A 16,758-nucleotide genomic window follows, 5' to 3' on the forward strand; every position below is an offset into this window, starting at 1 on the left:
TGAGGGATATTAATGACTCAAGCTTTGTGAGGAGAGATCGAGCAGCTATTATTGTCTCGGTTATGTAGACAATCTGGACGAGTTGTAATAAGTATATGTATGGTGAAGTACATTACCAACCGCTACGATCTATGGAGTTGATAAGGGAGTTCATCATGACTATGAATATACATGTACAACGGCAGGCCCTGCCGGCGGTGAAGCATGTTTGGCAACCACCGACTATTGGATGACTCAAACTAAATATTGATGGAGCTTCAGAATTTGAGACGAGGTGTACAGAAACATGAGTGGTGGTAAGAGACCATGAGGGAAAGTTCGTGTCGAGCGATGCAGGAAATATATGATCAGCTACGAGCCTTTTGTTTTGGAACTTAATGCGTGTCGAGATGCAATAGTTCTTACTGTGGAGAATGGCTACACAAGCATTATCATAGAAACAAATTGTCAAACTGTTGTCATTACGTGAGAGCAAGGCACAAATCGCTCGATAGGAGTCCACATTGTTTTGGAGATGCACACCTATCTCCAATACTTTTTAGAGTTATGTTTTAAGATAAATGGGACGAGAAGTTAATTTTGCTGCGTAATCCCTGATTTTCTGATTGACATTCTGCAATCAGAAGTGATCTGCCAAAATTAATAAAATGCCTAAATGGCGGTTCTAAAAGAAAAAGATGAGCACCCCGGCTCCGGTGATCGGCTATCCGCTCTAAAACCCCCGAGACCGGGATAAAACCCGACCCAATAAAAGTCCTCCGTCATGCCGCCGCAAGTGCCTTCCCCTCTCCGCCGCTTCCTCCCCCTCTCCCAAACCCTAGCTCCGGCCCCGCTCCTCTACCTCTCGCGCCGCCTCTTCTTCTCTTCCGTCTCCGCTCCCCGCTCCCCCTTCACCCGTGCCGCCGGCATCCGCCCCCTCGTGTATCGCTGCCAGGCCAGCCGCCATCACCCCCGCCGTGGGAACAGCACGGCCAGGAAGGAACCCGAGGGGATGGCTAGCGGTGGCGGTGGCGGTGGCAAAGACGCGGGGGTGGCGTTCAATAAGATGCGTGCGGAGGGGAGGGACGTCAGGAAGGACAGGAGCATGGAGCTCAAGAACCGCAGGGCCAACCCCATCAGCACAACCTCCTACGTGCAGGTTTGCGAAATTATTGCCTTATATACTTCGACGGATGCAGTAGATGTGTGGGGCTTGTTTCGCCTCGATTCATCTCAGTTTAGGTAGACATTCCTCCCCCGGTGGTGCTTCGGCATTCTGCCTAAGACGTCCAGATGAATAATGCACATTATTGTAGCAGGGTGCAATCCATTTCATGCACTGTGTAGCATATACTGCTCCGTGTAAATCAAGCGCAGTTGGGATACTGGCTGCATGATATAATGTCGGTGTCAGGGAACATGTAGTGCTCAACTGAGATCACTAATTTCGGTGGAATTTATATATTCCTCGTATATTACGAGCGTGGTATCAGTGAATTTGTTGTTGGGAGATCGTAACATGCTTGCTTTAGGAGTTTGGGGATCTGCCTTTGGTTTAAGAAACATCTTTTGTTGTCCCCAACTGGTTGTAATGGGCGATAGTAATAATCATGCAAAAATCACGATGTTCTTTTGGAGAAAACGGAGCATTTTATCTGTTTTATGCAACAAGTGTACTAATAGATTATGCCATATTTTTCCTGCCATCCCTGTAGGTGGATCACTCGCCAAACTTTACACACTTGGTCTATCTGTAATTTTTAGGAACAAAGTGTTGCTGGTCTCATTCTTTTAGCCGTGTTGTTGAATGTTGTCAATTCCGCAAGGACACAATGCCAATGTTTTCAAGCTTCAACCACTAAACCATCACAACATTTGATTTAGAACTTGAAAGCAGCAACATTATCGTGTTATCTAATTAGTGATTTGACCTTTTTCATTCTTTTTGTGCAGATACTCGGTACAGGAATGGACACTCAAGATACCGCTCCTTCAATTTTACTATTCTTTGACAAACAAAGATTTATATTTAATGCTGGCGAGGTATGATCTTCTGTGTCAAGATATCCTTGTGTCTATTTAACATGCTAAACAGCTTACACAAGAAGCTCGAATTAACTTTTACTTCCTTCTGTATTATGAGGCTTAACAAAGGTGTATGTTTAATAATCACTGCATCCGTTGGGCATGTTGCATCGTCAAACTTCAGAAAACTTTATGCAGTTTTAATCCTTCATCGCTAAAATGTAGTGTCCTAATAGGTTAATTTTAAGTTTTATCTGTTGATAGATGCATACACTCGATGGAGTATATCAGATGCACCCTTCTTCTCTGAGCGGTACAATCATTTGTGCCTAATGTGCTTAAGTGGTTGATTGGGACGCTTAAACCCTTAAATGCATGAGCTATGGTTTCCCCACGTAGGACTGAATATGTAGGTGACTAGAATCGTGTTATTTCTTTGCTATCATTAGCAAATATAATTCTTAACTTGCTTTTGAGCTTACCACACCGATTTGTTGCAATCTAACAGGGTCTTCAGCGTTTCTGCACTGAACACAAGATAAAGTTGTCAAAGGTATGTGATGCCCTCATCAATCATCATCAGCTTTGCAACTCCACGTGCACCCACTCTCGTTTCTTATGTCTTGGTATGGGCAATGTAAATTAGTAACATGCTATATTCTGTACTTCACCAGATTGACCACATCTTTTTCACTCGCGTGTGCTCAGAAACTGCAGGGGGCCTTCCAGGTATTAAAATTTGGTCCTTTCACGCGATTGTCCATGTACTGAATTAGTAGGTTCGTTTGATGCACTGATGCTATTTTGATTTTTCTTTTCTTAATGTAGGTCTCGTGCTAACTCTTGCTGGGATGGGAGATGAGGGCATGTCGGTGAGATGGAAATAATTGTTGCTTGCATTCTTTCTAGTACTGTCTTGTTGTTGATGCTCATGTGTTCAGTTAATCTATTTTGAACAATTGATTATAATGTTATTCCTCTTAACCTTAATACAGGTGAACATATGGGGCCCTTCGGACCTTGATTTTCTAGCAGGCGCGATGAAATCTTTTATCCCAAATAGGGCAATGCTTCATACACACAGCTTTGGTGTGGAACACAGTGCATCTTCTTCACAATCTACAGAAGCTACTGTTATTATTGATGATGAAGTAGTTCGTATATCAGCAATGTTTGTCAAACCGAGGTACAACAATGAAGCCAGGAATTCAACAGATATCAACTCAAAGCCTGGTGATACTGCTATAGTCTACTCATGTGAATTGGCAGAAATTAAAGGAAAATTTGACCCTGATAAAGCTCAGGCCCTTGGTCTTGAGCGTGGGCCAAAGTATCGTGAACTTCAACTTGGGAACTCTGTGAAGACTGAAGCTGGTAGAATGGTTAGTGCTGATTGCTAAACTATTGAACTTAATTATCTCAACATGAACTTTCACAGGCTCATGGCGTTTCCTTACTAGCACATATGTTGCTTAATGGGTCTCCATCCACTCACAACCTATCTCTGGTTGCAAAAAACATTTTCATTTTTTTGTCATATCTCATAAATTTTGTTTTTTAAGTTTCTTCGGACATTTCATTCATAGGTTCATCCAAGTGAGGTTCTCGACCCACCAATTCCTGGACCAATCGTACTTCTAGTGGATTGCCCTACACAATATCACATGCATGAACTGTTTTTGCTGCAATCACTTAGCCGCTTTTATGAAGATTCTTCCTGCCAAACAGAGAATGCCAAGAAAGTAAATTGCATAATCCACTTAGGTCCATCTTCTGTGACAAATACTGTTGATTATCAGAACTGGATGAAATCTTTTGGCACCACACAGCATATCATGGCAGGGCATGAAAAGTAAGTTTCAGTTTCATTTACCTTTTTCGTGTATGGTTTAATTTGTTCTCATGCATTTAAAATAAATAGATTTTACTATTTAGGTTTGAACTTCATTGATCCCACTAGAAAAATCAGAAGTTAGTTATACTTAACGATAAAAGCAACGAGTTTCTCAAGGTTGAAATGTTAGATTCAGATGGTGTAGATGTGTTACATTTTTCCAATGACTGCATCTTGTGAATGTTTATTCATCCATGCTATCCTCTTGTTTATTTCTATCATAACATTCTTTTATAATTTGTTTCTATTTAGTGATTTTTTCTCCAAATTCCTTATGTCGTACATGACTCTTTTGGTGACTGACATCTTGTGGATGTTCATTCATCTCATGCTATCCACTTTTTGTATTCTCTAAAATCTGTGACGTTTAGTGTCATTAACTCAGCATTAACTGCGTCTTACACTCTTATTACCTGAGTAACATTCTTGTACGGATATGTATGATCTTGAACTTTATTTTCACTCTCAGACTCAAGTAGCTAGAGATATAAATCAGTGGCAGTGCCATACTTTATGGTGACGATTTCCCTCCTTTGTGACACTCGCAGTAAAAACATGGAAGTTCCTATCCTGAAAGGTAGTGCAAGGATATCTTCACGTCTTAATTTTGTATGCCCTCAGCTCTTCCCATCCTCTGGGTTTTGGCCTGTGGAACCTGCAAATGGTATTGATTTGGAGAAGAATAAGGTAAACCTCAGTGATATACGAAACACCAGAGGTTGAATGTTGAAATACTTCCTTCTTGTTAACAGAATCCATCTTATTGTCCTTTCAGAGTACTTCATTCCAAGCCTGTGAAAGTGTGACAGCAGCAAACTTGCTGAAGGTATGTCCAAGTAGAGTCTATGTTGTATCAATGTGCTAATTACTTGATATTTGACAATTTCTATATTCTAAGGCATCTCCAATGGCAAATAAGGCTGTCTGTAGAAGACTATAAAAACTAGTTTTACAACAGGTTATCCCTTAGTGTCTTCTCTGGCAATTTAATGCTTGCGTTAATATAAAAATATGTTGTGATTAAGAATTTAGTATTAGATGGGAAAACACATGGTGAAGTGAAAACATCATGTACAATGGAAAAAATAGTGATCACTTACGCGTGAAGGGTTTATCCCCTTGCCAAGAGAAGACAACCTTCGCTCTTTTATTTTTATCCTCGAACTCACGCAAAAATCCTATGTGGTACCTCTAAGAGAAGGTTGGCATCACAACATTGTAGATGTCCTATTTTTGGTTGTTGTTGCGATGAGATACACTAAGTTCTTGCATGCATAAAAATATTGTTCCATGTATGGATGTAATAATTGATGATCTATTACCTGGAAAGGAAAACTTGGTTGGTTAACTGCAAAATAAGTACTCCCTCCGATCCATATTAATTGACGCTGGTTTAGTACAAAGTTGTACTAACTTCATACTAAACAATCGTTACTTAATTTGGATTGGAGGGAGTACTATTTATTTTGCAGGTTCAACTTATTTTGTTAGTGCAAAATAGGAGTATCAATGTTTGTCTTTTGTTGTCCTGCAGTTTCGTCTGCGTCCATATGCTCAACTGGGGTTGGATAGAGCTTCTATTCCAAGCTTGTTTAGTTATGAAGAAATTGTAGATGAACTTATTTCTGAGATTCCTGAGATTAAAGAAGTTCCTGAGCAGATTAGCAAGTTCTGGCAAAGTAGTGTAGACCAAAAAAATGCATTGGCACCAGCTGGGAAACATATGCTGATGGTTGAAGAGCCATGGATTAGTAAAGACTCCTGTCTTCCTGATATTTTAGATGAACAGGGGAATTCAGCTAAGTTTCAAGATGACAGTAGTTTGAGAGAAAGTGTTTGGAGAAAGCGCCCAAAGGGCAATTCAGAGACCCCCTGCTGCGTGGAGAATGCTACGAGAGAAGATATGGAAATTACGTTTTTGGGTACGGGTTCTTCCCAGCCTTCAAAATATCGAAATGTTAGTTCCATATATATTAACCTGTTTGCACGAGGAGGTATGCTTCTTGATTGTGGTGAAGGAACGTTAGGACAGCTGAAAAGGAGGTTTGTTCCAACAAAACTTCATTAGAAGATTGCAGAACACTTCATGCCAGTTATATTCATAATACTTTTTTTGTGTGTAACAGGTTTGGTGTAAGTGGTGCTGATGAAGCTGTAAAAAACTTGAGGTGCATCTGGATTTCCCATATTCACGCTGATCACCACACGGGTCTCGCTAGAGTTCTTGCCTTGAGGTCAAAATTGCTAAACGGTGTTCCTCACAAACCCTTGCTCGTGATTGGACCAAAACAACTCCTGAGATTTCTAAATGCATATTCAACACTTGAAGATCTTGATATGCAGTTCCTAGACTGCAGACAAACTTTGAAGCCTAGTGTTGAGGAACTTCTTGGTGATAATGCCACCGAATCGGCAACAACTCAACTTGAAAATACCATGTTTGCCCCTGGAAGCAGAATGGAGAACTACAACAAGAAGCCTTCAAGTCTGAAGGATACTACAGCTCTCGCTAATTTGAAAGAAGTTCTACATGAATCAGGTTTGGAGATTCTGTACAGTGTCCCTGTCGTACATTGTGCACAGGCGTTTGGAGTTGTTTTGAGAGCCAAGGAGAAGGTGAGTAGTGCTGGGAAGGCAATTCCAGGATGGAAGGTTGTATATTCAGGCGACACGCGGCCGTGCCCAGCTCTTGTAGATGCGTCCAGAGATGCCACCGTGCTGATACATGAGGTACACTGATTTTTTATTTATTCAATTGCATATATCGACTTGAGTGTGCACAATAATTACCCATTTTTCTCCTATTTCTCTTGACCTCTGTCCATAGTGTCAGGCATTCTTCACGTTTAATTAATGTGGACCGCTAGCAACAGCACTAAATTAGATCTTGCAGAAATTGTATAATACTGTTAACTGAGTACTGTTCTCTTCCAATTATTTTAGCATGCTAAAAGGCGTTAGGTAGGTTGTGACCATGTTGCCTGTCTAATAAACTGTCTTGATTCTTGTTTTGCTTCAGGCGACGTTTGAGGATAGCATGAAGGACGAAGCGATCGCGCGGAACCACAGCACAACGAAGGAAGCCATAGCAGTAGGCACATCGGCTGGAGCGTACCGCATAATCCTGACCCACTTTAGCCAGAGATATCCTAAAATCCCGGTCTTTGACGAGGATGACATGCACAAGACCTGCATCGCTTTCGACCTCATGAGCGTAAACCTCGCCGATTTGCCCGTGCTACCAAAGGTCCTGCCTCACCTGAAGCTCCTCTTCAAGGATGAGATGGTCGTCGAAGAGTCTGATGAGGTCCTGGAGGCCGTGGTGTAGCGAGGGAGATAGTAGTAGTAGACACAACAATGCACATTGTATTTCTTTTCTCGCTCGGCAATTGGCATATGATTTTTAACCCGAGGATTCTCAGCTGTAGCCCTTGTAGACCTGATACATTGCCACCGACCGTGGGGTCAGATAGAATAGAATACAGTTGGGCTCTTGCTGTCATACCTTGACACGCCTTCTGCGAGATATATATTGTCATCCGAAGTACTGCAAATCTGTGATATATTATTACCAAACTTAAACTCATTATTTTTCAGAGTTAATTTCGTTTCTGACATGACGATTTTCTTCTTTATAGAAAGATACTGTGAGTATGAGCTAGAATTGGAGTAGACTGGTTATATGTGAAGTGTTTCCTACTGGAATGTTGCCCCTGTCCTACTGTAGCGGTGTAGCATCTCATCTCAACCACGTGATATACTGAAACTTTTCGGGACGCTTTCCACTACATCTCTCCTGGCTGTGGTGTGGCTGGTGCTTCTTCCTCCCGCGACAGAGAAGAAAGCAAAACGGTTAAAGCCTTAAAACTCCCCGACCTGACCTGACCCGCCACTCGAAGCTTCCACACACGCCGCGTGGGTCACGCCTCCTCGCCCTCCTCCGCTCCGGCCGCACGTGCCGCCCGACCCCCAACCCCCCCTCTCCTCCTCCCCGTACACCCAGTCCACCGCCCCCTCTCAGATCTCGACCTCCCCGGTGGTGCCGCGCTGCCGTGGCGGTAGCCTCCCTCCCTCCACTCCCGCCCTCCCTTAGGGTTTCGGTCGACGAGGGGCGCCATGGATCAGAGCCGGCGGGCGGTGGAGTCCTACTGGCGGTCGCGGATGGTGGACGGCGTCACGGCGGAGGACGACAAGGTCGCCCCCGTCTACAAGCTCGAGGAGATCTGCGAGCTGCTGCGCGCCTCCGACGCCGGCATCGTCAAGGAGGTCGCCGACTTCGTCCTCAAGCGCCTCGACAACAAGAGCCCCCTCGTCAAGCAGAAGGTCCGTTACTTATGGCCTCTGATGATTTGGGATCATGTCGTGTTGACCTGACGGGGGGACGAGGATTGGTTGGCCGGTGGCGACGACGATGATTGTTCAGTATAGGACTGGCAGTGGACACTGTTTTAGTGTTCATGCTGATTAGTTTCGCGGTCGTGGTTATGAATTTGTGATTCCTAGAGCATTCTGATCTGGATGGTGTATAGTTACAGGGATTTTCGAGTGTCCAACACTGTTTATTTGTCAGTGTGGGTTGCAGGGAAATAGGCGATTCAAAGTGTTGAAAGGATGGATATAGGAAATTTGGGTTGGTTATCCCAAGCCATAGGTATGGATGACTATCATACCTACTCGTAGTGAGGTGTGGCAATCAACACTATGTCTGGCCAACAAATTGGTTGCCGCTCCATATGTGTTTTTTGACTAAGCATGAGTTCATGGCAGGTGGGCTTGAAGGCTAAGAACCTGTATGTAGCTACTGCCACCCTGCATACCTTCTAACACTCACCGCCCCCAAATCGGATGAACTGTTACCTTCTGTGCAAATTATCTTGACTGGATTTATACAAGTATATAGCTCCTAATGATGGATATCACTGTCCTTCTGCTTATTGAAAAACCTTAAAATGTTCCGTCCATCCAACTTGCTTGCACGTATCCGCCCTAGATTCTGGGTTTTAGAGTAACACTTGCTTGCCAATTACATTGGTTTTCCTGAAGAATTATGCATGCCTAGTTACAATGTTTGACACTAGTGGGTTATATGAGTGTTTTGTTGCACCCTGTTGTTTCTAGGAGAAACCTGTCACGATTAATGTTGGACTTAAGCAAATATTATTGCAATGACAAAATAGAAGGTGTATGTAACCCTATATATTTTTAGCTCACACAGTGAAGTAGGATGTGAAAACGGTATTGTACACTAGAACTGTGATTGCTAATGGCATTTAGAACATACTTTTTAGCCATGGGGTAGTGATCAACTCCAATCCTAGTGATATATCAAATATTTATCAAGATTTCTAAAATATACTAAACTTATGAGTAGCTCCTCTCCAGGTGAACCAAATTTTGCTCAAGGATTTAGTACTTCTTTGCTGAGCGTTTGTAACCAAATTTTGCTCAAGGATGCAGTACTGCTTTGCTGAGCGTTTGTACCGAATGCTCCAGAATGTATTTATTGAATTGTATGAAATTAGGTTTTCTGTAATCCTCAACCCAAAATGTCATCTTTCAATCATGAGTGACCTGCTGTATATTTTCAGAGGAAATGCTTAGCACCTGTGGTGTAATTTTGGTAATTACATTACCTTATGTCCAAGTTCAAATACATTAGTTTGTTTAATAATCTGATGGAGCCCTAGGCTTGAGTTTCTCTGATTCAGTAACATAATCTTTTACCTCCTTTCCTGCTTTCCAGGCTTTGCGGTTGATTAAATATGCTGTTGGAAAATCTGGCACGGATTTCAAGCGGGAAATGCAACGACACTCAGCGGCTATGCGTCAGCTTGTTCATTACAAAGGACACCCTGACCCCTTAAAAGGGGATGCCCTTAATAAGGCTGTCCGCGAAACTGCAAACGAGGCCATTGCTGCTATTTTCTCCACTGAGGACCCTAAAGCAGTTGTTGTGACAGAAGGTCTAGGCAAGCGCATACAGGGCTTTGGAAACACTAATTATGAGCCATCAAGAGATGACAAGAAGTCTTTCCTCAGCGAACTAAGTGAAGTAGTGGGCATTGGTGGTGCTTCCATTAAACAGGGTTTGAGCAACTTTGCTGCCACACATTCAATGATGCCAAATGATAATGGTGGTATGTACAAGAACCCAATTCGCAGGTCTCTGACCACAGAAACTGATAGATATGGCAGGTACGATCCAAGTGAAATTCAAGGTGAGAGCCGTGCTACATCTGGTGCTTCAAAGAATGTGAGTTCTGGTTCTTGGGGTCCAAGTCCCTCAAGTTCAGCATCAGCCGGTGATACTGAATCAAGTCAACCAGGAATTAAGATTCGTGAGGAGAGACTTTTGGAAACAATTGTTACTGCAAGCGGTGTGCGGTTGCAACCCACTCGAGATGCTCTGCAGATATTTTTAACAGAAGCCTCCAAACTGGATGCAGTTGCTTTGAGCCGTGCCCTTGAGAGCAAACTGAACTCTCCATTGTGGCAGGTGAGTTTAGGATAACCCCCTTTTGGGTCTATTTTAACCTTTGGACTTTAGATCATTTCCTTTTGTGGATATAAAAATAACTGTGAATTATGTGTCTTGGCTCCTCTGACAAGTGACAGTGACGAGTGCATATTTTGTAGACAAATCAATTATTTGGTCTTGTTTATTCTAGTTTACACATAGACACTTTGATATCAAGAAAAGTATTAGTATATAAGAACAATATTTGGTATCTTCTTTGATGCATACTGATTTCATTTCTTGCCACATTTACATTGTTACCATCACTAGATATTTACATCTTGTAGATAATTAGAAGTTCAGAACTGTATGAAGTGGGAGTTTGATTTATAAAAAGACTGCTCAACATCAATAGATGTAATTAGAAGTTTCCATTGTACTTACCATACTATAGAGGAATACAGTATATTAAATATGCACATAAGCTGTACATAAGTTGCATAAAAAAGGCTTTGCCCAAGGAACACACATACAAGTATCAGTGATATTGCAGTCCATGATATGCTTGAGCATGTGTACCCAGCAGTCCTGATACTACTGTGAAGCAGCTAGCAGCAGTCTCTCAATTGTCTGGATTTGTGATGTTTAGCTTTCTTTGTCAATATATACCAACTTTTGTTGAATTAAAACGGATTTATATCTGGCAGGGGTTAGTGATAGTGAGCATTCTTTTTTTTGGACGTTTGTTGATCTTATTTGAATAAATTTGGTACACCATTTATTCACATCGTGAATTCTATTGGTTAGGTCACGTGGGTGTATTTTTTAGCTTGATTGATCGCAGCATTTTGATGCTTTTCGTCTTGTTCTGATAAGTACTGAATATGTGTTTGTTTACTGCTCAGGTTCGCATGAAGGCTATCTGTGTACTGGAAGCGGTTGTAAGGAAACAGGATACTGATCCTTATTCCATTGTTGCTTCATATTTCAGTGAGAACAGTGCTTCTGTTGTCAGATGTTGTGAACTGCCACAAGTTTCTCTCAGAGAAAAGGCTTCAAAAGTGAGTCAACTTACAAAGCTGAGTCTCTTAAAATAAAAAATTGTACATATTCCATCGATGAAAGAGAATTTTGAAATAAGTCATGCTCTGTTTTCTGTAAATCACTATCTGCAGTATGTGTATCTTTCTCTAATCTTGAATGACCAAAGCCTTTTTTGTACCAGCCATTGCCAAAGATGTAATAAGTTGTATCGATTTTCTCAGGTATTAAATCTGCTGGTTGGGGAACAACCTACCGGAAGCAAACATCTTTCAGAATCAAGAACTACACCCACTCCTGTTCAGATGCCTGATTTGATTGATACAGGGGATCAGGATGATCTAGTAACTCAGAGTTCAGCTCAAGAAAGCAGCGAGCAGATAATGGGAACAGTAATTATGCTTCTTCAGTTGATGATTTGCTTGGTGGTGAAACTATTGGTAATACCAGTGGCACTAGCAATGGTAATGGAAGTGATCTGTTTGCAGATGTATCATTCCATGAGGAAGAGATTAAGGAGACTAATGACCTATTCTCAGGCATGACAGTAGAGGAAAAATCCTCAGCCCCCGTGCATGATAACTCTCTGATCGAGCAAGATATATTTGGCAGCAGCCCGGAGCCATTGTTCCAAGAAAGAGTTGATGACAAAGGAACTGTCAATGATTTAATGGCTGGTTTGAACCTTAATGGCACTACCCAAGCTCAGCCTGGACTAAAAGCAGAAACTAACAGTAATCTCAATGGTTCACAGTTCTTTGACATGAACAGTCAGAATAGCCATGTGGCAAGTGGTGCAGCACTAAATGGTATCCTTGGTCAAAGCTCCTTCTATCAACAGGTTCCTATGCAGTACAACTTGTCACCACAAATGTTTGGTCAATCATTTGCTGGGCAGCAATTAAACTATGGTGCTATGGAAGCTCTTCTTGCTCAGCAGCAGCAGTTACTACAGAACTTGGGAAATTTCAATGCTGGACTTGGGCATCCTGCTTTCAATTCAATGAGTGGCGGAAATGCATCTGGGATGCCAGATATTTTCAATTCAAGTAATCAACCTCCACATCAAGTAGCTTTGATGAGCAATTCTAAGAAAGATGAAACTAAAGCTTTTGATTTTGTCTCGGTATGCATTTCCATCTAGTGCCTATTTGTCATGCTTCATTTCTTGCAGACATTAGTTGCTGTTTGCAGTCTGGTAAAAAAAAGCAATATTTTAGACATGGACAGTCCTCCGAGTTCCAACTTCCAAACATAGCTTTGACCACCATTTTTTTTATCACTAGCAATCGTACGCACGCAATGCACGTTGCTTGATTGCATGAGGAACTTATGTACCAATATATGTAGAAAAGCATACTGTAAATTTACTCGTTACAAGTGTTTCCCTTGCAAAAATACCTTAAGGAAAACATGCTGGGCATTAGCACGCAATGAAATGATAGTCAGTAGAAATTAAATAAGCCATGTGTGAATAATTAAGCGATTATTTTATCCAACTTAAATTGTGAACAGTTACTAAAAAATAGTAGTAGTGCATTTGCGAACCATGTTCGTCTAACATAATTAAAACATGCAAGAAAATACAGTTCTCGTGGCATATTTTTTACCCTCAGTATCATTGATGTAGAAGAAAGTAAAATAGCTAATATTTTCTTAAAGAAATATTGCGTAAAAAATGCAGACTTTTTATATTAATACAAATGTAGTTAGGGAGTAACTAATTATGAGTCACTAAGTACATTTAAGAAGCTATTACTATAGGAGCAATTAAGGAAGGTATATGCAAAACATTTGGATTGGAATTTATGAAATTGGATTAAATATTTGGACGGCTTAGATCAAAAGTATCCCAATCAACTCATGTTTTTATATTGGTATATATTGATATGGATATGGATAACATGTTTATAAAATCAAATGCAATTATCTTATGATACATCTACTCACATGATTTTCAAATGGTTTATCTAACTGTTAAGTTGAGTTGAAGTAATACACTGGACACATTCTAGGATTTTACCTTTACCCTTAGGGAGAATATTCAATATTTATTTAGTTTTTGTTGCACATTCTATCTAAGTAATAAACTTAAATTGAACATGCACGTTGTTGAGGCATTTCTTCTCTTCTTGCAATATAGTTTGAAAATTAGGATCGCAAATGTACTTGCAATTTTGGTATGTTGTTTCTGTAGCTTGTATGGATTTAATGGTATTTAGTATGCTCCAGATTGCATCATTGATTTGAGTGTTTTTATGCCTGCATTTATGTTGGTGGGATTGCAATATGGTACAGAGAGGATATGATGATGTGTCATTCTCATGTGCCTCATTTTGTATTCAGCTAGTTTCTCAGTGAACCACCTTAACATTTTACAGAATTGGAGTACTTGATTTTGCCTTGCCTATATAAATATTGAACTTTGTCCTTCAGAAGCTCTTATGCCTTGGGATATTGCTATTACAAGAGCTACAAGTGTGTGGACAGAATAATGGAAGTAAAGTAAATAAGATACTTAGTTTTATGTTGAACTGTAAGTTGCTAATGATGTGACAAGGAACATCATGGTTGAGCTAACTGCGACACTCATTTTGATTCTGTTTATAATCATAAGGGTGCTTGCAGCTTCTGCCCATGCATGTTAGCTGCATCATATTCCTTTTTTTAGATGGATGCTGCATCATATTCCAGTGCCCATGTTAAATGATATATACTCCACTTCGAAACCTAATACAGTAGATCATGTTAAGTTTAATCGACTAATTTGGGACCTCAGTATTTAGTGCCTGGCATTATTGCATAAGAATGTATTGTTGCCATCCTGACACTCAAAGCATCTGCCTCTGTTGTTTAACAACTTCGCTGGTTTTTCAGGATCACCTTGCAGCAGCTCGTGGTTCAAAGAAGTAGACCCTAAAAGAAACGGCATGTTCAGAATTTTGACAAGAACAGAAATGTCAGGCTTCATGGGATTGGCGTACGGCTGGTTTTGCTTAGCATGCAGCAGATGTTGAAGATTATCGCTCAAGGTTCCCAGACTGGGTATTGTGTTGTATTGTGTATTTAGAAGAAGGCTGGTTTAAGTTAAAAAATAAAATGTGAGTTTCATTTTCTTTTACCTTTTTCCCAATTTCTTGTCCTCCTGAAAGAGTCAGACATTGTATATTCAAATATGCTGCGGGATTTTATCTTTTGTTACTTTACGAATACATTTTTTTCTTTTGATGGGAATTGTAAAGTTCGTTAATTTAAGAAAGGTGAAATGCTAGAAGAACAATCATATTTTTGTGGAAGGTGGGAGCTTTCTTTCAAACATTCATATTTGCAAAGGATCTTTGCCTAGGTCTGCCAGTGAGGCCACAAAGCACATTTTCAAAAATATTACAATCCCGCGGAATAGTACAACAGAAAACAGAAACATTGCATACGTAAAAAAAAAGAGACAGAAACATTGCATACGTAAAAAAAAGACAGAAACATTGCATATCCAAAATTACAAACTCAGTATTATAAGCCATGAATGTACAAAGGACGTCTTCCTCTCAAGAGGAATGTAAGCTCTGCTACAACTGAAATACACAATACCATAGTACCATTCCTACAACTACTGTTTTATTCTTCAATGGTTGTCGATGCACCAACTACCAATACTACTGGCTAATATTGTATTCTGCATCTACAACTCTTAGCTCTTTTTGGTTTCTTGGGCGGTGATAGAGTACTGCTACCGCATTCCACAAAGCCGAAACCCTTTGAGCCACTCTTGAGGCCTCCAAGAGCGGACAAGTGAAGATCCTCCTCACCTGCCTGATGTAAAGGATGCTCGGTTTCCCCTCTGACGAGCACTCCATCGACTATGGAGGAAGGCGTCGGGCGATGACAAGGTCTCATGGTGAAGTTCTACGGGACCTGTTTGTATTGTTTTCTCTCTCTCAAGGTCCTTTCCAGTGTTGTGCTTGCATATGTCTCGAATTTTCTCCGCCTCTTAGTGGATTCTTTCACATGGATCATTTTCCTCGTCCGAGAGTTTCCACCCTATCAAAGAGTATACAAAAACTATAGATTTTGTAAATTAAATCTTCTAGAAAGATCTCAGATATGAGTCCCTTTTTGACATATATCATCCAAGATAAGAAGACACGGCGAACAAGCATGGCTTTCAACAACTCCCAAGTCAAAACTTTTCACAACAACTAAGTCGCGGGAAATTGGTAATTGGCTCTGACATCCCACCGGATTGCTGATGGAGTTGAAACAAAGACGATGAAATTTTGAAGACACGACATCTAAAGTCTGGAACAGAACGGCACAGCCTCACTTGCGTCCAACTTCCAAGTACTCGTTGGATCGACAAAGTTAACAAGAGATAGAAACACAATAACAAGAGCATACTGCATCAATTACTGCCACGGTGTCAGCCCTAATCCTATGAAGCACTTGCAGTGCTGAATTCAGTTCTGAGCCAATAGGGTGGATCAAGCATAGGGCTAAACTGTAAATACCAGCACTACTGAAGTCTCAACTTCAGTGACAAGAAAAGCAAGCAAACACGGTTTAGCCATTGCCAGCCGGTGGCCAGTGAACTTGATCTATTGCTTCCCCTACCTGAAACCAAGGAAAGGATAATTACAAAGAAAACTTCAGTGTGTAGTGGAAGAGACACTTAATTTGTTATATGTACATATACGACTTAATTGACGTAACCTGTGAAGAAGTTAACCCAACTTCTCATTCCTCATTTTTGTCTCACAGATGCAGTTGCTGCAGCTCTTCCTTCACGCCATTCAGTCTCCTTTGCAGAACATTAGTATTATACAGTACTAGCCAACGCATAGAAGCTTCAGCCCATCGGATCATCGAACTCTCTTGTGGGTAACAAAAACTAGACGAATATAGTAACTTACCAGTATTTGTCACGCCAATATAGACTTTTTTTTGCGGGATACAACAATACACTGAATGGGGGGGGACGGACGAAGGAACTGCTACAAGCATTTTGATAATTATTAGGAAACAAAATTATTCTAATAACAAAATATTCCATAAGTAGTGTACTACAACAAAGAAGATACTAGATTCGAACAAGCCTACTCATCCAGGGACTGTTGCAGTTAGAACTTAGAAACACTAGCTCCCTAACAAAATTATATTAAAAATTTGCATACATTAAAATGAAGCATAACAGATAATGTTTAGAAACAAATCTGTGTTCAAGGAAATGCATGAAATCCAGAAAAGGATTCTCTTATGAAATTCACTTCAATATGATCGCTCCATGACCTACTCATATCTAACAGCTTATTCAGATTCACTGTGCATATTTTCTCAGACCATTACAAGTCTCGAAAACAAAAAAAAT

The 16,758-nt window shown here is 40.7% G+C and overlaps 1 protein-coding gene and 1 long non-coding RNA gene across 2 annotated transcripts; one reads left to right on the top strand and one right to left on the bottom strand.

Annotated features, from left to right (window-relative positions):
• Positions 1-734: 734 nt before the first annotated feature.
• On the top strand, positions 735-14,624 carry LOC125543383 (tRNase Z TRZ3, mitochondrial-like). The gene is given in 17 exon segments (XM_048706709.1): positions 735-1,138; positions 1,933-2,022; positions 2,513-2,557; positions 2,679-2,733; positions 2,833-2,876; positions 3,000-3,386; positions 3,591-3,856; positions 4,447-4,585; positions 4,674-4,724; positions 5,433-5,941; positions 6,025-6,628; positions 6,918-7,205; positions 9,642-10,394; positions 11,261-11,416; positions 11,621-11,777; positions 11,780-12,522; positions 14,274-14,624. Coding segments are annotated over 17 exon segments (4,698 nt in total). The 5' UTR covers positions 735-763; the 3' UTR covers positions 14,310-14,624.
• A 254-nt stretch (positions 14,625-14,878) lies between these two features.
• LOC125543384 lies at positions 14,879-16,752 on the bottom strand. Its single transcript, XR_007298415.1, has 2 exons — positions 16,104-16,752; positions 14,879-16,004 (listed from the first exon to the last, which is right to left on the bottom strand). It is a non-coding gene; the product is annotated as an uncharacterized LOC125543384 (long non-coding RNA).
• Positions 16,753-16,758: the final 6 nt, after the last annotated feature.

Source organism: Triticum urartu, chromosome 3 (genome assembly GCF_003073215.2).
Source record: "Triticum urartu cultivar G1812 chromosome 3, Tu2.1, whole genome shotgun sequence".
Lineage (NCBI taxonomy): Eukaryota > Viridiplantae > Streptophyta > Magnoliopsida > Poales > Poaceae > Triticum > Triticum urartu.